We start from the raw sequence: 23,701 nt of genomic DNA, 5'->3' as shown, positions 1-23,701 counted from the left end.
CCAAATTTAAGTGGAGATGCGGTGCTCCCTTACTTAAAAATCGCCTGTGATCATTGCTGGTAATAACTCATCATGCTTCAACAATGTGGGTTCCTGCGCCGGCAAAATTAACACTTTAAAGCTTTACTGGATTTCATGAGAAGAAGAAGAAGAAGGAGAAAAGAAAAAAAGAAAAAAAAGCCACAAAGACCACAAAGAGCAAAGTCTATCAAGAGGCTTTCACTGATAATCTGGGCTACAACGTTACTGAAGCCATTTTAGTCTATTTCAAGACAGTGTAATTAGCTTCAGACAGAGCTCTGCTAATGAAACAATGGGCCTGTCCTGCCTATTTGTGCATTAATGGGCTATTGTCTACATTAGTACTGCCTAATTAGCAGCATAGCTCTCATATATCACTACAGCTAAACAGTAAAGTCTTTTAGCTGATCTCAGAGCTATTTTCTACTAATAGCTAATTGTTTTTCATATAAACAACTTTGTTTTTAGTAATGCCTAAGCCTTTTTAACACTGGAATTGTTCGATTTAACCTGATTAAAGAGACCTATTAATTATATTCCTTAAAGCATTTACATTTCAGCAGTATAAAGATTTTCTGCTGGCAGATTGGATTGTTTGTCTGTTGAGTAATAAATAATCTGAATATTAAAACTTTGTTACATTTAGTAGATTATGGATGGAATAGCAGTTTATTCTTTACATATCCAAAATCTACTGTCGTTTTTCTGTGCACTAAAATAAAAAAGTCCATTTTAACTCAAACTCAAGCAGCAGCATCCCCCCCCTCAGGTGTGTCGTTGTGGGTTCAAGCCTCGTTTTTGGAACCAACTTTTATTTCCACCGCCGTCAGTCTGGCCCGTCCGAACCCTCGGCGGCCCTCAAAATTAATGACACAGCAAGCAACAAGCCGTCCCGTCCATAAATCAAGAGGAAATTAGAGGGACAGTCCCGCTACGAGGCAGGACGCTCTTCCCTCTGACTTACTGGTTGGACGATTTATCATTTGAGCTGTGCATTAATAAACACCACTCCCATGAGGCTTTGCAGTGGCGGCGCGTAGGCCCCGTCTCCACCGCTACAGCCCCTCCCTCCCCCGCGCTCTCCTCTAATTCACCACAAGTGGATGCTGCACCTCCTGTGTTCAGCGGGATGCAGCCGGCTCCAGGTGTCAGGGCTGGGGCTGGGGATCCATTCAAATGTCAACAATCGATTCGATTCCGATTCTTAAGATTCAGAATCGATTATCAAGATTTGATTCGATTCGATTCGATTCCGATATTGATTTGGGTTAGTGTTATTAAAACTGTTTTTTGAGCTGTTGCATGAATTATATGACTGTAGTTATGCAAAATATTACTACTAGTATTATATTGAGATTCAACAGCAAGTATTGACAGCTAATGATGCTGTAAGGACCAATCAGCTCCCAGAATGCTGATAGAACTGCTTTCAGAAACATCGTGTGGGTCAGAATTACCAAACAGATCCAGGGAGGAAACAGAGACGGATGAAATCGGTTTTATTTTTTCCCACATTGCGTTTTTATTTGTTCCATTTTCGATCTATTTTGGTTTTAAATTTTTGAGCATTTGGTTTTTAGCATTTTTTGCAAATGTAACCCCAAGACAGTTTATAAAGTAATGAAATATAGACAATTTATGCAATTATAACCTAACACTTTAATGTTTTCATACCTTTAAACATATAGTCAAAAACATGGTTAGTTATTCTCGTGTCCAACAAAACATTCCTTTTTTGGGGATAAACAAAAAAATAACCAAAATTTGTAATGTAATGATGAAAAAAAACAACAAATAAATAAAATTAAAAATTAAAAAATTAAAAATAAAAAAAAATCGATCTTTAGACATATGAATCGATTTTTAGGAATTAATATGAGAATCGATTTAGAATTGGGAAATCGATTTTTTTCAACACAGGCCTAGTCAGGGCATTTATCTGAACCGTGGGGTCGAATGACACTTTTTCACAAGAGGATGAATAGTTTCAATCGTTCACGAGGAGGAATATCAGATGCATTGAGGAATGTCATGTCATGTGGCAAACTCTATTGTGTTTATCAATTTTAGTTCATGCACCCCCTGAGCGACATCTTCCATACGATGACAACGTAAAGTGGGTGTCACTCTCCATACAGGCTGGCGCTGCAGAGGCGACGCGGGCCCGGCGTCTGCCAGAACGCGGCCGCGGCTTCCACGCACACGCGCTCCCCATCCACACACTCTGATTACCATGTGAATGGAGCGCTCCGTAATCGCTAGATGTGTCAAACGAGAGACGGAGCATTTACGTTTTTGGGAGATGGATGGATTAAGGGGGACGCAAATATAGGAGGAGAGGGTGGTGGGTGGAGGGGGGTTATCGGGGCTGTGCAAGCTGGTTTTGTTTGCCTTTATGAAATAACTCAAAATGTTTTTATTTCCAAGTCTTGAGTCACAAAGTCATTGTGTCAGTTCACGCACAAAAGCACGACTTCCCCTCGGTGCTTTTCTCCCCCCCAACCCCCTCCTCCCTCCCTCCATCTCGCCCCGTTTTTCTCTGTCTTGTTTGTGACATCTCCATGTGAAAAGACAACAAAAGTCATGTTCTAATCTCCACCCGTGGCTCATTGTATGCGCCGAGAGAATGGTTGTGGTGTTTCCGCCTTTTACCTTTTCAAACCCCCCTTTTAGTATTTCCAGTCAACACTGATTGCATTTGAATAACTAGTCAAATTGGACATGATTAAATATTACCATACACAGTCAGAGCATTTCTCCAACATAAAAGGCATGTTTTCTCACTGATGAAATGCAAGCAGTGCATCAAGTGACAGCTGAACAGCCATTCAGATGAGCCTTTTGTCTGATGATTGACAAAAATGTCATCTGCTAGGGTTCGACGAGGTTAGAGCTTGGATGAAGTCAAGCAGAAAGTCACGTATGAACCAATTTGATAGTTTTTCTGAACTTTTGAAGTGTTTCTTTGGATAAAAACACCCATTGAAACAATGGAAAATGGCAACTTTGCAGCCTTATGCAAACTTTTCCTCCCACAGCATCCCGTTGGCAGTAAGTCCTTTGCAGCACCTTTTACCCCGTTTACTGTCCTCATCGCTCAGGCTCCCGTTTCCCGAGTCCCAGGCTCCCGACGCGACCCAGCAGGAAGCGGCCCCTGCCCATTTCGCCGCTCTCCGACCACAACTTTGACCTGCAGACCATGATCCGCAACTCGCCCAACTCCCTCGTCAACTCTCTGCTCAACAACTCTCGCTCCAGCTCCTCCACCAGTGGCTCCTACGGCCACCTCTCCGCCGGGGCCATCAGGTAACACACACCTTTTTCAGATCATTATTATTATTATAAATGTAATAGAGGACTGCCTTCAGGAATAAGATCGAAGCTTGCAGAAAGGTTGCATCACAAACTGCGTGTTAAGAAAAACCGGATCATTACTTACTTAAAAGGTTTGTGGTTCGCTTCCACTGCTGCTGATTGCAAAGCGTAGAGCCTATTCTCATGTGAGGTTTAGCTCATGAAATTTGGAATAGCTAGCTCTTCTCCAGGTAAGTTTTGGTAGGGATGGGCGGTATGGACTAAAAAATGTATCACAATAATTTCTGGCATTTATCCCGATAACGATAAAAATGACGATAAAAAAAATACCAATTCAACTTTGTTACACAAAAATGTCATCAACGGAAATTTATCCTTTTTTCTTTCTTTCTTTCTTTCTTTCTTTCTTTCTTTCTTTCTTTCTTTCTTTCTTTCTTTCTTTCTTTCTTTCTTTCTTTCTTTCTTTCTTTCTTTCTTTCTTTCTTTCTTTCTTTCTTTCTTTCTTTCTGGCTCATTTCCTTCCTTCCTTCCTTCCTTCCTTCCTTCTTTTTTCCCTTCCTTCCTTCTTTCCTCCTGCTCTCTCCTTCCTTCTTCCCTTCCTTCCTTCCTTCCTTCCTTCCTTCCTTCCTTCCTTCCTTCCTTCCTTCCTTCCTTCCTTCCTTCCTTCCTTCTTTTTTCCCTTCCTTCCTTCTTTCCTCCTGCTCTCTCCTTCCTTCTTCCCTTCCTTCCTTCCTTCCTTCCTTCCTTCCTTCCTTCCTTCCTTCCTTCCTTCCTTCCTTCCTTCCTTCCTTCCTTCCTTCCTTCCTTCCTTCCTTCCTTCCTTCCTTCACGTACGTTGTGCGTGGATTTAACACAGAACCAAAAATCAACTTTACACAAAAACATCATCAACGGGAATTTATCATTTTTACCGCGAGATGACAAATTCTTACCGTGAGGAATTTTTTTGACGGTATATCGTGAACGGTAAAATATCGCCCATTCCTAGGTTTTGGTGTCCGCTTTAGAGCTAACGGGTGCACTTCTGGTCCATGCCTGAGCAATCTAAATGGGTGACATTTGACCTCATCCTCCACACTGCAGCTTCTGGTGATCCTGGTTACACGTAACCCCGGGACAGGACACACCACAAATCCTTGTCACACATCGATTAGGAACGGCATCCAGCTTTTTCATGCCGAAATGGTACAAATGTCCAACATTCTGAGAAATGGAAACTTGTCTAATTTAGAAAATTGGATTGTGATGACGTGATAGATCTCAATGGAGCGTTACATTTATCTCTGAAGTTGGATATTAGAGCTGGGAATGAGCTAACACAGAAAACCAGTGAAGCTTGAATAAAGCTGTGTACAACTGAGTATAGGACACAAAAAGTGACAACAATGTAGGTTATATGTAAATTATTCCATAATTAAATACACATTTGTCCTCAAATATAGGTATATTTGTAGAGTCGAGCCTCAAAGATCTCTCCCTCTGCCGTCTTGTATGAATATGGTCAACTCCAGCTCAAACAAGACTTTCCAGTCAATGAGGGAAAGTCATAAATATCACATTTAAATAGAATGCACCTCACTCCAGCTGCATTATGGGAAATGTAGGATAAAGTGTTACGGGAGCTTAACCCATACATAACTCAGCCTTTTCTGCTCCAATTTATTTTTAAATGTGAATGAGTTTCAAGAGTTTTTTGGAAGTGCAATACTAAATTGAGTGATAATTGAAATACAAATTGCAGATAAAAAGCTGTGCAAAGAGGTTTTTGTAGCGCTTTGAGTGTATTTATTTGAAGATGATGGAAGTGGAAGAGCAGAGGGAAGGATACAGCACTCTTGCAGTGATACTCATACATGATTCTTTCAAGATTATCGCCACACTGTTACATCCACCACAAAATATTGAGGAAAGTGTGTGGCGCAAGTTAACGTATGTGTGCGTCTCCACCTCAAACACCCATGTGGATGACGATCTCCCAGCCAGCCAGTCGGCCCGCCTCCCCGGCGGCTCGTGTCAGTCATCCAGTTAACCTCAGATACATCACATCCCCGGTCCCGGAGCCAGGCAAAGGATAGCAAAAGAAAAGACTAGAGTAGTGGAAGAGGAAGGATCCATAGCCCCACCCACTGCCATTGATCAGCAATCTGTAAGAAGAGCCTGATCAATCACACGGCACACTCAGCCACTGTCCAAGTGACAGGGCCCAAATAGCCAGGGCCAACAGACTGATGAGTGATATGACAAGCGGATGGGCCCCCAAATGTGTCTCGGCCCATTGATTTCCACTCGGCTCATAATAAGATCAGCAGACATATGGGTCGCAGTGAAAGCAAATTGTCAGGGCGCAGGATGAATGGACTCCGCTGCTGTCAAGCCACACAGATCCCAGTTCATCTGCCGGCTCACCGGCGGCTACGCGGACCCCGGAGGAGACTCGCTGGCCTCGGGGATTTTTTACAATCAACAAAGTTAGTTCAGGTTGCAGGTTAATAAGCTAAAAAGAAAAAAAACAGCTTAATTTACATAGCTGTAAGTTGCACTTGTTTATCATCGGCATCATTTGCCCAGTGGAGCTATGACACACTGCCTTACAGAGACCACATGATAATTCACTGTGTTAACAAGCCGAACACTCGTCGGCAGGGTTTTTAACAGTCCTGTGGTTCCAGCATTACCGCGCCATCTCCTGTCAGATTGTCCTCAGGGATGAAGAGCTACCCAGAACAATCCGTTTACGCATCTATCTTTCCTCCTTTTTCTTGCTGAATTGCCGTTGTAGATTGTCAGGGCTGGTGTGGTGAGGACCCAGATGCAGGAGAGCGAGAGGCAGGAGTTCAACAAAAAGGGTTTATTTTCCAAAAACCAAAAGCGCTGCTTGCCAGGATCAAAAGTCACACAAAACAGGGATTCAAAAACTTGAGCAAAAACTTGGCAGGACACATGGAGGAAAGAAACAGGACGGAACCGCAAGGAGCAAGGGAAAGACAAGCCCAGATATACACAAGGGGGTAACGAGACACAGGGGTGAACAATCAGGGCAGATGGAAGACAGGTGGGGCAAAACAGAAACACAAACTGGGGGAAACGTCAACCACTGACATAGATGATGTTTTAAAGGAGCTTGAGGCTCCTTTTAAGAAATGAGACTCAATAGCGCCACCCTTCACCACGACGGCCGTCGGGGGTACTGCAGCCAACAGTGAAGCCGGCACGGGAGAACGGGGAGAACGCACATGCAGCGTCATGTGACGTCACATCTGCCGCCCAGCGCGGGAAATTCGGAGTCCGAATTGCAGCACATTTTGCAGCACACAGCCTGTTCAAGGCAACGGAGAGATACACTAGAGGGATCATTCTTTTTGGTTTGGAACGCTTCATCTGACATTATTACTAGAAAACTTAAAACGTATACGGATTTCTTTCATAAATCCTGCCTCAATCCTGCCTCATGCTCCTTTAATGAATGTGTTTGATTCCACCATTATTTTACCCGTTATAACTGGTCATGTGTTCCTTTTTTCTCCTGTCTCCAGCCCGGCGTTAAGCTTCGCCTACCCCCCGACCCCGGTGGCGTTCCACGTGCACCAGCAGCTGATCGGCCGCCAGCCGAGCCTCGTGGGCTCCGCCTTCGGTCACAGTCCCCCCATCGTGCACCCGACGCCGGCCTTCGCTAACCAGCGGCCCGTGCCGGGCATCCCCCCGCCCGGGCTCAGCGAGCGCTCGGCGCTCTCCAACGACTCCTCACAGGTGAGCGCGGCGGCCGGCGCCGCCGTGATTCATCATCACGCGTAATGGATGGCGGGCGTCACGTGCCAGCACAAACGCGCTGGGCTAGCATGGTACAGGCAGGACCCCCCCTCCACGCACGCCTCTCCTGGGAGTTCCCTCCTACTTGTGTCTCCTGCTTGGCGACTGCCGAGCACGGCCCCGGACGCGCCTGCAGCCGACGACGAGGGGCTTGTTAGCATAGAATCCCAGTGCTGACTCCATTAATCACAGTGGAGAGAACGAGGATATAGAGAGGGGATATTGACATGGATGGATGCATCCGGAGGGGCTTTTTCTCTCCTTTCTCAACCCTTACTGTATGTGCGGGCCCACATTTGAAGTAAATATTCAGCGCTTATTACCCATCCTCCCCGTTGTTTCCCGTCCCTCGAATTTCACCTTATCACAAATGAGGCCTCATTCTAATTGGGGACAACAAAATTGCCTTTTCCTTTCCCTGAATAAACAGAATATTGCTCTGGGGCTCCACAGATGAATATCAACGACGGGGCAACTGTGTGACGTGTTCTCTGAAAATCCCAACAAGCTTGAGAGCAACAAAACCGGTCTCTTTTTTGCAGCCTTTAAAGGCTTGTGGTTAATTCCCTCATTGGAGCGAGGCTTGCAATGCCACAGGAATTCCCCCGAGGGCAGATCTAAGCCCGGGCCAAAGTCAGGTCATCCATTGGTTGAATTGGTTCATGAGTTTGTTTTAATTGCAATGATTAGGGCAGCTAATGCGATACACTGAATTGCGTTGGTTTTTCATTAGCTCTTGTTTGGTTGAAGGAATCATTACGTGTATTGATATTGATATTAAATAAGTGACGGATTGGCTTATAAGCGCCGCATGCATTTTTAATGACGCCATCAAGGATAAAACTATCTAACGTAGTCCACACTATCATTGTTTGACAATAATGAACTTCTAAAAGCTTCATATTTCCTCTTTCTGCAGACCAAACCCACAAGCGAATCTGCCGTGAGCAGCACGGGTGACCCGATGCACCACAAACGCTCCAAACTGAAACCCGAGGAGGAGCTGCCGAGCCCTGGCGCGGTGAGCGTGCAGGTGGGGGTTGTGCACATTTAACCAGAAGTTGCCGAGTCCACAGGCGTCCCTCGCCCATTTGTCAGAGCCGTAACTCACAGCCCTGCACTGCCGGGTAGATCCCAGAATTCACCAGCACGTTTTTATTTTTAGAATTGATTTCCCACTTGTAAAACAAGCCGACGTAAACGCTGCTTTTCCTGCCAGAGACGAGCTCACCAGCTGCAGCGGCAAAGTTGTTTGTTGGTGTTGGTTTCCCACTCGGTTCTTATCACTTCTCGTCTCTGATGTGAAAACAATCCATTGATCTCCGGGACACTGGAAGGAAATTGTTTTTTGCTTTTGTTTAATCAAACTTTTAAGTAGCTGGAAAGCAAAATGTGATAACGGCGAGTGTTTGCTTCTGCAGGAAAGAAAAAAAAGCTTATTAAAGTGGATTTTGAAGCAGCGGCGGATGAGGCGTGCAGTGGAAGCCTCGGAGAGAGGCCCACGCCAACTCCACGCTCCTCCCAGGCATGTAGTAGTGAAATACGTCTGGGCTAATAGAGAAACCTTCGGCAGGAAGAGAGGTTTAAATTCCTTAAATACTCACCGCGGTCCTGCCATAAAACCCACCCCCGAATTCAGGGGGGGTTCACGGCTACATTTCCGCTCACCAAACAGGCAGACAAGGTCAAATTCACAGGGGCACCGCGGTCGAGACCTGCCGCCAATAACTCTCTCTCGTGCCTTTCATGTAAAAAAAGAGGCCCTTTATGACAGATCCTTTTACTTTGGCGCTCTTTTTCCCGGCTCTTTTTATACGTGCGTGTTGTAGCGCTCGCTCGCCGCTGATCTGTGCTTACGCTTCTTGTTCAGGACCATCCTGATGGCATGACTCTGGTGAAGGAGGAAGGAGACAAGGATGAGAGCAAGCAGGAGCCGGAGGTGGTCTACGAGACGAACTGCCACTGGGACAACTGCTGCCGCGAGTTCGACACCCAGGAGCAGCTGGTGCAAGTGAGTCCCCGGGAGAACGGCCTAATTATTGTTTTGCTGAAAGAAATTTTTTTATAAGACCACAGCATAAAAAAGAATAAAACAACTCTCGAGCACGGTGGAGCGTTTGCAAAAGGCCCGAGCTGCTGCTAAAAGGGATCTAATATTGGATTTAAAGTAGGTGTTAGGCAGCGCCGCCGTATCTTTTATAGCATTTCGATTCTGCAATTATCCGTGCTGTTAAAGAGCGTGTTTTAGCAACACAACACGCTCCTCCAGACTCAGCCCGTCGTCTCGTGCACCAACAGGATGCAGCGGGGAAGAAAGACAAGGCTGCGGTCAGTCTCAGAACAAAGCCGTAAATCCCAACAAATTAAACCCCGTTAGCAGAATATTTCCCAAAGGAGGGTCGGATGTGGCTCGGGGGTGGAGCCTTTCTGCAACGTTGTTGGTTCAGTTCTTGGCCTTGCGGTCAGATGTCAAAGTGCCCCTCGGTGCCCCCCCCCCCCTAAATACAGAGGGGTTTGTTCATGGCTACATCACCATAATTGTGTGTGTGAAAAGAAAAGTAGGCAGTATGTGTGCAGTGTGAGAGCGTGTGAAGCTCTGCAGACTGAGAGTTCTGTATGAATGTGACTCGCAGCGTAAAGTGCTGGAGACTAGAAAAGCAATATATAAATGCAGACCTTTTACTTTCTAAATTACCGTCACACAACCTCGCAGGAAGGAAATCTGTCATTATAGTTTTTATTAAAATCCAAGTTCTGCCGCTTTGTTGGTTTCCATGCAGTCGTTGAACCACAGCCAGAAAAAGAATATGAAGGAAGAAAGAAAGAAACGACAGCTTCTCTTTAGGTAAATACAGCACAGCACATTTTTAGTGGCTCGTAGCTTCCTGAGCTGCTCAAAACAGGTTTTTTTGGGGGCGGAGAATCATACAAAACCAGTTTTTTGGTAACCTTTTTTTGTAAAGGCGCCATAACTGTGCGCTAATGAGTGAATTCAGACAGCAAACCACTATTTCACCATCCAGACATTAGGGATGGGCGGTATGGACTAAAAAATGTATCACGATAATTTCTGGCATCTATCCAGATAACGATAAAAAAAATACCAATTCAACTCCACCTTTGTAACTATAAATCTATCACCACATTCAGTCTTTGGAGCCGTCAAACCCCTGCTCTAAAAGAATACTAAATGCTACTAAACTACACCAATGAAATTGAATGAATAAAAACCAATTAAATGAGTTACACCTGTACTGCAAAACTGGAATGACTCTGATCCGCCATGTTTGTTACACAAAAACCTCATCAACGGGAATTTATCTTTCTTTCTTTCTTTCTTTCTTTCTTTCTTTCTTTCTTTCTTTCTTTCTTTCTTTCTTTCTTTCTTTCTTTCTTTCTTTCTTTCTTTCTTTCTTTCTTTCTTTCTTTCTTTCTTTCTTTCAGGCTCATATCCTTCCTTCCTTCCTTCCTTCCTTCCTTCCTTCCTTCCTTCCTTCCTTCCTTCCTTCCTTCCTTCCTTCCTTCCTTCCTTCCTTCCTTCCTTCCTTCCTTCCTTCCTTCCTTCCTTCCTTCCTTCCTCCTTCCTTCCTTCCTTCCTTCCTTCCTTCCTTCCTTCCTTCCTTCCTTCCTTCCTTCCTTCCTTCCTTCCTTCCTTCCTTCCTTCCTTCACGTACGTTGTGCGTCGATTTAACGCAGAACCATAAATCAGCTTTACACAAAAACGTCATCAATGGGAATTTATCGTTTTTACCGCGACATGACAAATTCTTACCGTGGGGAATTTTTTTTACGGTATATCGTGAACGGTAAAATATCGACCATTCCTACCAGACATGTGATGCACTAGCGATTTAGGTCCAGCCTTGAGAGTAGCCATGTTAACATACATCCAGTATGTTGACGCTTCATGTTTTACAAGGTTCAGACTGAACGTGGTTTTAATGTTGTTATAAGCTCTTTTATATCAGACTGAGAAGAAGAAAATGAACAAAGATTTTTAGGATTGTTTATCAGTCATCAGCCGTGATACCGTGATACATAGTTGCATCGGCTTTCGGTCGATGAATGAATGAATGAAATGAATGAAAATATATTTATTTTGGCCAGGTCATTCAGAATTTAGACACCAACAGAAAGCATTAGTTCACATAATAAAGAGACCTAACCGAAAAGGAATAGGCTGAAGCTATTGCTTATTTACGCCTATCCTTGATCAACTCAGATTGCAACACACAAAACATCATACAAAAAAATCATATTGTTTACACAATCCCAAACATAATTCCGTAATAGTATCATCTACTGGATCCCTCATATTTTTTAAAAACACATTAAACTTAAACAACCGTTTGAATGCATGAATCGACTGGCACATCTTCAATTTTTCATCAAGTGCATTCCATATATTTACACCCCTTACAGTAATACATTGATCTTTAATTTTAATTTTTCAATCATATGTTTCCCTCGAAGCTCATATCTACTTACCCTTATTTTAAACATGCTTACAATTTTACTAGGTCGATCCAAACAAATTCATCCCCTCGTGTTGGCAGAGAAGGTGCAACACCTGACCTCAGTCCCCTCTTGAGAGCGGCTTTTCTTGTAACCCAACAGTGAGACAACAGGCTCTTGACACCTCGCTGACACAGCTCAGGAAACATACATGTACACCGTGAGAGTTTCAGCTGTCTCTTCGCTCTAGCTCTGGAGCTCTCGGAGCCCGGCAAACATCCACACGAGCTGCCAGTCTGGACAGCACCTCCTATCGGCCCGCTGCTTCCCCGCCTGGCAGTCAGAGTCAGAGCTGCGGGAGCCGGAGCTGCTGGCGGCGCTGGATTCCTGGCTGGATCCAGGGACAGTGGTAATGGGCTCAGAAGCATCTCACAGCTGGACGGTACTAACTGATTTGGCGGGTTTAAGCCTCCCGGAGCTTTGTGTTCTACGCTGGCTCTGCGAACCCTTTTCTTTCTTGTCTGTTATCACAACTCTCACACGGCCCCGGAGACGGGTGGCTCTGCCCCGTCCTGCGCCTGAGGGTCACTGTGAAGCTAAATATTAATAACGTTAAGCCCGCCCCGCGCCACCTCCACCAGCTCTCGGCCTCGGCCTGTGAACCGCTCGCTCGCCAGCTAAGTGAGACGGCACTGAAGTTGCAGAAACGATGAAATTACACCAATACAAGCGACAGTGAAGCGCTCACATACACACACACACACATGTGGAAAAAAAACACATCCCCACACATCTGATAGAAAGATCCTCAGCTCTCCACAGCTGTCTTCTTGCCGTCTTGATATTGCAATCCTCAGCTGCGGTGGTAAGCCCTATCTATAATTGATATCCTCAGCGTGGAATGGCTCGCCTCCCGTGTTTGAAGGGCTCAGCTCAAAGGTTGTGGATCTTGACAACTTTTTGCTCCTGTTTCAGGAGGTGGGAAGAGTTAAAAAGGTGGGAGAGGAGGGCAGGATGGCCCCTTAATGGAAGAAAATCCTGCTAACCCCCTTCTACTGTAGCCGCACTTGTTATCAGACTCGGGCGGATTTTTTTTTCTGCTTCTTCTTTTGATTAGTTTTCCATGTTCCCATCTTGGAATTGTGTTTTTTTTTTCTCTCTCTCTCCCTCTCTCTGTCTAGAATTTGACTCTCAGATATGACGTTTTTATTTCTCATTTTTCTATGCACATGCAGATATGCAGAGAGATGCCAATAAAAGTCGTCGCCTACAGAATCCCTGCCCTCTAATTCAGCAGAGCGGACGGGAAAATGCTCTTATCTCTCCAACCCCCCCCACCCACCCCGCTCAGTAATAGGATAAGTACAGTATTTGGACCACAGTGGCTCCCCTTCACACTCGGGGAGGGGTTTCAGGGTGTAGGGGGGGGTGCAGTTTCCATATAGCCAAACAATAGAACGTCCCTTCCCCCTGTATTTGTCTTCTGAAATTGCTTTTGGAAGGGGGGGGCATGATGAGAAAAAAAAAAAGAAATACCCATTTCTCCTTGACTGATGTCACTTTAAGTACCAGCGTTTGCATATAGTTCAAACAAGGCTTCATATTAGGAAATATGACTGCCTTTTAACAGGAAATCAACATCTTTTTAAAGTATTAAAAGAAACGCCAGCAGTGATTTAAATATCCCCCTTTTCTGTGTGGTTGGCCTAATTTAGGAATTAAGCCTTCACGCCACCCTCATCGCCTTCCACCTTGTTCAAAAGCACTCCTGTCGTGCTCTTGATGCATATTTTTACACCCTCAAACATGCTCTCACCGCGACACGCTACGGCGTTCCTTTATCATCTGCGTTTAAGCGCTCTCGGTGCAGCCGATAAGATAAACATCAGATCTATGCAATTTGGCTCACTTATCTGCCGTACCCAGTCAGCAAAAGCGAAGCGGGTGTCAATTTTAGTTTGCTGTTTTTTATTTCATCTATTACATTTCTACTCTCCTTTCCTCTCCATCTCTCCAAAGCTCAGCTATGTAATTTTGCCTCTTTTTTCAGGGGGGCATGAGCCTCTCCCTCTCTCTTTTTCTTTCCCTCTTTTAGTTCCCCTCAAAGGGAACATTTTTTAAAGATAAAACCTTGTGACTTCTTTAATGGCACTATTGAAGTAAGCTTTTTTTTTCATTTTCTTTAGCCGGAGATGTTAGTACTCCCATAATTCCCTAATATGGCCTTGTACACCAAGCTGGTATTATTTTGTTATTGATATGTTATAGATTCATCATCACAAAGAAATCCACAAGGGAGCTAAACATTTAAACTGATGCTAATAGATAATAGATAATAGATAATAGATAAATAAGTAGAAGGGGCCATAAAAGTGTAAAACTAATGACGACTGACATTGTGAGCCAGCATAAAAGCAGATAAAGTATATTTACACTGATTAGTTTCACTTATTTAGTTTATTAAACCAGCTGAAGCTTGACAGAAATACCGTGCTTGATTTAGTGCCATCTAGTGGCAAAGTTACAGATAACGATCAACTGAAAAGAAAACAAGAAAATGATCTATTGTAAATTTAGTTCATTATTTCAAAAGTAAGTGTTTTATTAGTTCCATCCTATCTTATTGCAGAAACACAATTGATATGATAGATTTAAAGGATGAGAACTTGTAATATATATAAAGCCCTTTTTCTGAGGTAAAATGTTGTCTGTTGTTAATTTCCCATTATTCTACACTAATAAAAACACAAATGTGCCACACAAAACCCGAATGCTTCACGGTTCTGTGTTATGCTCGACTCTTGAGGGTTAAGATTCCTAAAAAAAGTTCCAACTTCCCCACCGATCTGAGCTGATGAGTTCAGTAGCTCTTCAACAGAACTGCAACCCAGAAACAGTTTTGCTGCAAGTCAAAATGAAAATACTTCGGCATCTACAGTAATGTGGTGTGGTCTGATGATCAACAGAATCCAGTCCTTGATTGAACAGAGGAATGGACTGTATCAAATAAGTGCATAAAACCTCCTGAGTGGAAAGATGAAGGCAATTAGGAAGTTCCTTAAAAATGTATTCTCTGTAATGACCAGCAGGGGGCGAATCGTGTGCTGGCAAAAAGGAGTCCAGGTGTACGGTCAAAGGCGAGCCCAAATTAGATTTTTAGCATGCTGAGATCAATTTTTTTCCCTCAGTTCGCTGGGCTTAGATGGTCATTAGCAAAGAGCTAACCTGCCTGAACCATGCAATGGAGGCTGCTGGCCAAGATAAAGCAGTGCACAGAAGGATCCTACACCTCTGGAGCCTTGTTGTACCTCCTAGTGCATGTAGGTTACTTTAGCAGCCGTGAATAAGGGACCGCCAGCAGATCAGATCTGATCACTTGCAATAATGTCAAGGGGCAGGAATAATATGTGCAAAAAGCTGATTCAGGCTTGCAGCGTGAACATACAGGACTGCCTCAGAAAATTAGAATATTGTGATTTTCTGTAATGCAATTACAAAAACAAAAATGTCATACATTCTGGATTCATTACAAATCAACTGAAATATTGCAAGCCTTTTATTATTTTAATATTGCTGATCATGGTTTACAGCTTAAGAAAACTCAAATATCCTATCTCAAAAAATTTGAATATTCTGGGAATCTTAATCTTAAACTGTAAACCATAATCAGCAATATTAAAATAATAAAAGTCTTGCAATATTTCAGTTGATTTGTAATGAATCCAGAATGTATGACATTTTTGTTTTTTTAATTGCATTACAGAAAATAAAGAACTTTATCACAATATTCTAATTTTCTGAGACATTCCTGTAGTACTCTAGGATGTGATGTGGGCCTACAACAGTGAAACAAAATGCTTAAAAATATTCCACAAAATGTATTTTGTCCTCTAAGCTCTTCTAGCGTTGTTTCAGTACTGATTCATTATCACTCCAATCATTTTTTGATATAACCTTCATCTTATTCACAGTCTTGAAAGGGCAGCTGTCGCTGGGCGAGGGGCAAATATGTCGCGAGGTCCATCGCAGAACGGAACTTTTTTCTTCTAAGTGTAGTTTCCCGTGTGGGAACGCATCCTGTCATTGCAAACACAATCAAGTCTTCACACCCATAACTGAGGAACCATCTTACTTCTTTTCAGTTTGTGATGAATGAAACATTTCAGTCTTTTTCACTGGTAAATTCCAGGTCTGTACTGTCGTAGCTCTGAAAGTACGGTAGTGACTTTGGAAGCAGTGGGAGACTCCATGGCAGGTTGTCGGAGGGGCTTGGTGGTCTGTATGTGTGTGTCCTCGCAGCTCATCAGGTCTTTCCTTCCTGCCAGAGTGTTCTGTTCTTTACCCCATAGGCAGCACGGTGGTGTCCTGAGATTGGTGATGGGGGGGGGGTGCTGCTCTCCCCGTGTGCAGCCTCGTTGAGACGGCTGCTGTGCACCTCCCCAGTGTTAAAGCGAGATAAACGCAGGCCCAGGCTAAAGCCCCCCCCGCCCGCCTCCCTCTCTCTTTCTCACTCTCCCTCTCTCAGGCTGCTGGCAGAAGCCTTTAATTGGCAAAATGCAGATTTTTTTTGATCAGGAGAAGGATTAGGCCCCTTATCAGTGGAGAGTATCGTACTCCAAGATGAAAAGACCGTGCTGAATTACACATGCCAATTTCAGCTCCCTGCCCCCTGCTCCTCGTTCACTTGCTCTCATCCTCCCTCCTTCCTCGGCTCACTCAGTTTCAATTCACCCCATTTATTTCCTCCCTCCTTTCCCTCCCTTCTTCGCCCCCTGTTTTTTTTTTCTTTTTTATACTCGATTCTTCCCCTCTCTTTACACAAAGCACTTCACCGACTGACATCACAAAAGAGCATATGATTTATTAGGCGGTGTTTGATAAAGCTAAACGGTGTTGCGGGTCCCATCGCTTAGTGAAATTGCCTTGTAAACAGGCCCTCTTTTCATGCACGCTTGCATTCTAATGCATGAACGCTGCGTCCCAGAGAGGGTTTGATAAGGGGACGTGGAAATGGATACGAAAGTGAGCATATGCTGGGAATTGGAAGGAGTAAAAAGGAATTCCAGGACAGAAAATGGCCTTTAGCTAACATAAAACACCAGACCAGGTTTAATTGTTTTAAAATCTGCAGGAGTGTGTTTGTTTTTGGTCGTGGCTGCCTGAGCGGCGGGGGTGTGGGCCGGGGAGGCCGCTCCCGCACCTGTGTGCACCTCTCATACGTCACAGGCGGCTCCAGTCTCCCCTGTGTCCGCGTCCCTCGCGCTCCCTGTCGCGCGACTCCCTCCTAAATCCATCTTGGTGGCGTTTTTACAGTTGTTGGCCGATAAGCTGGCAGGGGGAAGATGAATAACCTGCCGCGCCGCCGCTATCAGCACCTGTTTGTCGATTTAGCCGGCCAACGGGACCTGTCTGCTCAGCATGGAGATTATTGATTCAATAAGAATTGCCATTAGATCATGCCATTAGGTTTGGCGGCGGCCCCCTCTCTCTGTCAGCTCGCGGGCTCATGCATCACGCCCGTCAACGACCTTCTTCATCTGTAGGAACAGCAAGAGAGCGCGAGTGCATGTGTGAACTGTGTCACATGATCCAACGCCGCGGCGCCCTCCCATCACTCTCAGCCAGGGGATATTGAACGCTGGTCACAACAGACCGATCGCTTGCCACAGGGATTCCCTCACAGCGAGGGAGAGAAGGAGAGGAAGAGCCGCGTTTTCTGAAGCTCTGGGGAAAAAGATTGATCTCGGGGGAACTTCACTGCCGTCTATGGTCATCCGGTTCCCAATCATTTTCCCAGGAATTAGTCTTGTTTTGTCACTTTAGAATTAAAAAAACGTCAAGCGAGAGTAATGGACGTTCTTTGCTGATATATTAATGTCAATTTTACTGATTGCTTTTACTTTTGCGCGCCGCTGTCATGTGCTGACTCATTTGTCGATATCCCTCCTTTGGCTTCACTGGGAGGTTCGAAATCGGGGAGATTTTTGCCGGATGTCAGGCAGGGGTCGTGTTCTGACCCGTGTCAGATTGTGCCTGGGGGGAAACTCACGATGGATACTTTATTTTCTTTGTTCCTGTATGGCTCAGACAAAGCATTGATTCAACCTAAATTTAAGAGCATTTAAACTCAAGCCTGCATTTATCTCCCCTCTGTCCATCCGTCCCTCAGTATTCACCCCTGAGGGTTGAGAGATTCCTTTTCCGCTGCTCAGGAATGTCATAATACTGGTTCCTTTTGGGCAGGATATTGTCTGTCTCTCAGGGTTGGAACTGCCCCCGCGAAGCTCCTTCAGATGCCACCACTGTTGTCTCCAACTCTTTTTCCCCCAGAGGCTTTTTTTTATGTCCTCTGTCTAATTACCCTTTTCACTCCTCTGCAACGTCCGCCACTTACACGTTTTTACAAGAGACTGAGTGAGAAAAGAAGAAGAAAGATGTAGAAAAGGGAAAACTGAGACACAAAGGTGGCACCTGCAGATATAATGCCTGGCTGGAGTTGTAAAGCCCCTCGCATTTCTGATGCCTTGACTTAACTTTTGATTTTTGGTCCTATCTCCTCACCTCTCTCCCCCCCTCCCCTGCTTTTTCTAAGCCTCAGACGGAGGCTGAAGGAAGTTGCCACGGCAGCACAACTGTCAGCACTTGTCATGGAGTGGCGAGGGCCCAAAGTGATGTGAAGTGACAGGGTTTTATTTGAAAATCCCGTTCAGATCGGGCACTGAGACTCCCGAGCCTTTGTGCACTTTTCAGCAGAATGAATTAGAGAAAAAGTCTGAACAGGAAGGAAGAAAAGAAAGAAAGCCTTTCGGAGTAAATGATACTGACAAAATTAAATGGGGAAAATATAGCAGGAAAAGATTATCTCGTGCCGCTGAGCAAAAAACGGCCCCGAGCCGAATCAAAAATCAGCAGACTGCTGATTCTCAAGTACAACCAGCAGGAACACGACGACGTCGTCCCGTTTTAAGTTCCTTCGTCTTCTTTTCTAGCACATCAACAATGACCACATCCACGGAGAGAAGAAGGAGTTTGTGTGTCGGTGGGAAGAATGCTCCCGAGAGCAGAAGCCCTTCAAGGCGCAGTACATGCTGGTGGTCCACATGCGCAGGCACACCGGAGAAAAACCACACAAGTGCACAGTAAGACACTTGTTTGCAGATGACACTATTGTATTATAATCTATTATGGTTTAGTATGTGTGGATCATGTTCTTGTTTTCTTTCCTCCAGTTTGAAGGCTGCGCCAAGGCCTACTCGCGTCTGGAGAACCTTAAAACTCACTTACGTTCTCACACTGGTGAGAAACCGTACGTGTGCGAGCACGAGGGCTGCAACAAGGCGTTTTCCAACGCTTCCGACCGGGCCAAGCATCAGAACCGCACACACTCAAACGAGGTACGAACAGAAGCCCCGCCGCCCAGCCGGGCCTCCTTAAACCTGCGGGTTTACTGAGTTGTAGGCCTGTGTTGAAAAGATCGATTCTCCAATTTTAAATCGATTCTCATATTAATTCCTAAAAATCGATTCATATGTCTAAAGATCGATTTAAAGAAAAAAAAAATGTTATTTTTTTTTTTTTCCATCATTACATTACAACTTTTGGTATTTTTTTGTTTATGCCAAAAAAAGGAATATTTTGTTGGACACGAGAATAACTGGTGCCATGTTTTTGCCTTTAAATATGTTTAAAGGTATGAAAACATTCATGGTTTCAGTTATAATTACATAAATTGTCTATATTTCTTTGCTTTATATACTGTCTTGGGGTTACATTTGCATAAATGTTAAAAACCAAATTCTTATAAATGGGGAAAAAATAAAACTGATTTCATCCGTCTCTGTTTCCTCCCTGGATCTGTTTGATAATTCTGATCCACACAATGTTTCTGAAAGCAGTTCTATCAGCATTCTGGGAGCTGATTGGTCCTTACAGCATCATTAGCTGCCAATACTTGCTGTTGAATCTCAATATAATACTAGTATTAATATGTTGCATAACTAGACAGTCATATAATTCATGCAACAGCTGAAAAAACTGTTTTATTAACAGTAACCCAAATCAATATTGTATCGAATCGGATCGAATCGGATCGTGATAATCGATTCTGAATCTTAAGAATCGGAATCGAATCGATTCTTGATATTTGAATCGATCCCCAGCGCTACTGAGTTGTAAATCAACTTTTATTTTTTTCTTCTAGAAACCGTACGTGTGTAAAATCCCAGGCTGCACCAAACGCTACACGGACCCCAGCTCCTTACGCAAACACGTGAAAACGGTACACGGCCCCGAAGCGCACGTCACCAAGAAGCAGCGTGGAGATTACCCGCGGCCCCCGCCCCAGCCCAGGGAGCCCGGGGGGAACGGCCAGGGCCGGTCGCCGGGGCAACTGCCCCTGGGCGGGTACACGGACCAAAGGGAGTACAACCACACTACCTCAAAACAGGATGAATGTCTGCAGCTCAAGTCTATCAAGACGGAGAAGCCCATGGTGAGACTTCACTTCAGTTTTGATATTTATTTTAAAGTACACCTTAAATGTTTTGTCTAACACTCCCTAGAATTAACATAACATAGGAATCAAAACTAATATTAATGTCTGATTTGAGCTCGAGCCTTGCACTTTTAACACTGAACTCTTCTAACAAGTCACTCTTTTCCTCCTTTCAATGCTTTGGCATTTCTCTCCCTCCCTTTCTAAGGACAGTGGGTAATCAGGTGAGACAGGCATCACCATATACATTCGTAAAATATTCTTTCCAAGTCTCATTTTTCCCTCTTTTCCTCATTGCTTCTTGATCTGTTGCATTTTTTTTCATCAACTTCTTCACACCTCCAAAAAAACATTCCACGTTTGTTCTCGTTCTAGGTCTCCATCTCTCATCACTCATAAAAGTGTTATTCCTCTCACATTGTTGTGTACTCTTTTGATATTTACCAAAGGCGATGCTTTTCTCTGAGCACTGCCCGTGCCTTTGGGCAGAACTGCAAGGGCACTGAAGCCGTGCCCGACACTGCCCAGGGCTGCAGCCGCTGCTAAATCCTTTTTTCCAGTAAACAGAGTGAGAAAGCTTTCCAGCACTTCTGACTATGGATGCCAAAAAAGTAATTTCATTATTCCTTAGTGCAACAGAGTTCCTAAAGTTCCGTAAACAATCTAATTAGGCATTAGCCGCTCTCACAAGAGACCTTTATCCTATTTGCCTTTTCTCTGACAATGAAGCAAAACATGATTTTGCCTTTTGAAGTGTTTATTCTATCAGGGTCACAGGAGGAGGCATTACTCATGCTCCAGTAATGTAGTATCCATCAAGTACTGATTCTATTTTTTATTTTTTTGATACAGATGCGAGTTATTAATCACAATTTTGATCATTATAAAGGAGAATTAAAAAGGCACTTTGTTTTCATGTGGAAATGAATGATTAGTTCATTCTGGGAGCAGAGGTAAAATACCTTCAACTGTGTCTTAAAATGAATTAAAATCGCCACATGATCAGTTTTGAATCATGTTATTTTGAATCAACTGCGGATGTTTAACCTGTAGAGGATGCAGAAGTAAGAACTCGAGCCCCTTACAGCAAATAGAAAAACTACTATAAATGAAAAATGTATTAAATCCTGGTGAGGCCTGACTAACACTGATGAACAATTACAACCCCGGGGGTTGTAATTGTAACGCCGGACCAGTACAAGGTTTCCCTTTCAGTTCTTTTGTCTCCACCTATAGAGATGCAGCCTCTCCGGTCCTCTGAGTTAGCGTACTACCACTCCTTACCACTTGGTGGCGATAGTACACCAGTTTCACTGTTTGTGTCAGCCTCACAAAGATTCCCGAAATACTCGTTGTGGGGCCAGTCCTCATAAAGGACCTGTCAGTGACTTAGGCTCCTTAAAACTACCCAGGACCCCTGCTAATGGAAACGGATCCCGGAAAGCTCCAAAATGAAACATAGAAAGGTATCCATTCCCAAAGTTTTACAGATACTATCCAGAACTGAATTATAGTTACTGTCAATGAAATTTACATAAAAAAGACATTCATTTTAAAAACGACGTCACTTCCTGGACAATTCAGGGGTCAAGGGGGGCATTGGCCCCATATGAAACATTATTGGCCCCCTCATGTACCCCTGTCCTGTTGCTCCTCTGTCCTTTGTCCAGCAACGAAGATAAGATTATATACTGTAGACCCAATTCCATGCTCAAATGGCACTAATGATGAACTATGGACAGTTTTACATGATAGAGCTGATTTTATAGGCTCTTTTTGTCTCCTACTTCCAAGTATTAACCCCCCTAGTAACCAGCTGTGGCACATAGGTACAGTGATTGGCCATGACTGTGCAAGTCTGCAGTGATTGATTGAATGTTTGACTGCAACTCAGAAATCACACACAGCTAAACAAACAAATAGTTTAAAACTGTGACATACACTATCAACAAATACTCTTAAATTTAGTCTCTAAAAACCAAAACAGAACACGGCGAGGAAATATAAGGGCAGAATTTCCCCTGGTTTACACCCACCTTCTAGCTGTTATGTTGCTGCAGGTTTCCTTTCTGGGCTACACATGTAAGCAAAGCAAAAGTGCATGAAAGTATGTTGTCACTCTTGAAACTATCTCCAAAAAGCCCTGAGAAATATTGGATCCATCTCATACTCACAGTATAATGTTAAAGTGTAAAAAAAAGTCTAAACGTCCGTCATTTTTAAACAATTGCTGTCAATCCCAAAGGCCTCTTTGAAACCAAGATGTAAAGTCAAAGTTTCCACTGAACATGGGATATATATTCATTACAATTGTTTTCATTTGTCAATCAAAGCATTTTATCTGTGAAAATAGTTTTATTTTTCAATGATGGTCGACATCATTGACATGGTTTCCTGATAGTTTTTGTTTAACCTACCAAAGAGCCCTTGTCAGCTCATTATTTGAAGTCATGAATACAGCTGTTTTCAATAATGGGAAGTGAATTATCCACAAGTCATTATCATTGGTTGTGTCATTCACAGCACAACATTGAATCATCGTTTGTCACTTTCAGTTCCTACATACCTTCCATACAACACCGTATACTTTTGCCTAAGCAAGCTTTATAATGCCCCACTTATGTAGTTTTTATTTGTCCGTGTGTGGCAGACGTCTCAGCCAAGCCCTGGCGGTCAGTCTACATGCAGCAGTGACCAGTCCCCCGTCAGCACCTATCCCAGCGGTGGAGTCCAGCTTGCTGTGAGCGCTGGACGCTCGCCAGGGGAGGGGCTGGAGGAGGACGAGGAGAAAGAGGAACATGAAGAGGAGGCAGAAGAGGAGTGTGAGGGTGAGCCAGCCCCCATCATGGACTCCACGGTCTCCACAGCAACAGCGGCCATGCTGACCCTGCAGGCGAGGCGAAGCATCGGCCGCCCCTTGCGCTGGATGGAGCACATGAAGATGGAGAGGCTGAAGCAGGTGAACGGAGCGCTGCCCAGGGTGGGGGCCCTGTCCCCTACACCGCCCCCCAAAACCACTGCAGTGCCCAACATCTTGGGGAAAGGTGAGCTTCATTTTTTTTTTTTTTACTTTTGTTGTTTCATTTTAAAGCCTTTCAGTTTGATGCCGACATGAATATCGAACTTTCTTCTTTATTTAGATTTTCACATCTAATGAAGTTGATAGTTTATCATTATAAAGTACCCACAGACATAATTTTAAAAACTGATTATCCTGAGTTTCATCTAGCTCAGGGGTCGGCAACTCGTGGCTCTAGAGCCACATGCGGCTCTTTAGCGCCACCCTAGTGGCTCCTTGGAGCTTTTTCAAAAATGTTTGACTTTTTTTTTCCCTTTTTTCTTCTTCTTTTTTTTTTCCTTTTTTTCTTCTTTTTTCTCTTTTTTTCTTCTTTTTTTTCTTCCTTTTTCCTTTCCATTTTAATCTCGACATTTTGACTTTTTTCTCGACATTTCATCTTTTTTCTCAAAATTGTACTTCAACATTAATCTCGACATTTCGACTTTTTTCTCAAAGTGCATAATGAAAAAAAATCTTCCTCCTCTAAAATATTATTTTGATTTTTCTCCTGCCTGGCCCTAATACTCTTCCATAGATTCGCGTGACAAAAA

At 43.9% G+C, this 23,701-nt stretch overlaps 1 protein-coding gene across 3 annotated transcripts in view; it reads left to right on the top strand.

Moving 5' to 3' along the window:
- Positions 1-23,701, top strand: part of gli3 (GLI family zinc finger 3) — a 119,015-nt gene that overhangs the window by 90,466 nt on the left and 4,848 nt on the right. For 2 of the 3 annotated variants that reach the window (XM_061712984.1, XM_061712983.1), the window contains exons 7-14: positions 3,123-3,327; positions 6,870-7,083; positions 8,063-8,176; positions 9,014-9,154; positions 18,588-18,737; positions 18,828-18,992; positions 19,799-20,089; positions 22,743-23,136. In XM_061712984.1, the coding sequence (XP_061568968.1) occupies positions 3,123-3,327; positions 6,870-7,083; positions 8,063-8,176; positions 9,014-9,154; positions 18,588-18,737; positions 18,828-18,992; positions 19,799-20,089; positions 22,743-23,136 (1,674 nt within the window). The remainder of the gene's footprint in view (positions 1-3,122; positions 3,328-6,869; positions 7,084-8,062; positions 8,177-9,013; positions 9,155-18,587; positions 18,738-18,827; positions 18,993-19,798; positions 20,090-22,742; positions 23,137-23,701) is intronic. The other variant, XM_061712985.1, reaches the window with a different exon arrangement.

Source organism: Cololabis saira, chromosome 22 (assembly GCF_033807715.1).
Source record: "Cololabis saira isolate AMF1-May2022 chromosome 22, fColSai1.1, whole genome shotgun sequence".
Lineage (NCBI taxonomy): Eukaryota > Metazoa > Chordata > Actinopteri > Beloniformes > Belonidae > Cololabis > Cololabis saira.
Note: the sequence above shows the minus strand (reverse complement) of the source record. Positions and strands in the feature narration are given on the sequence as shown.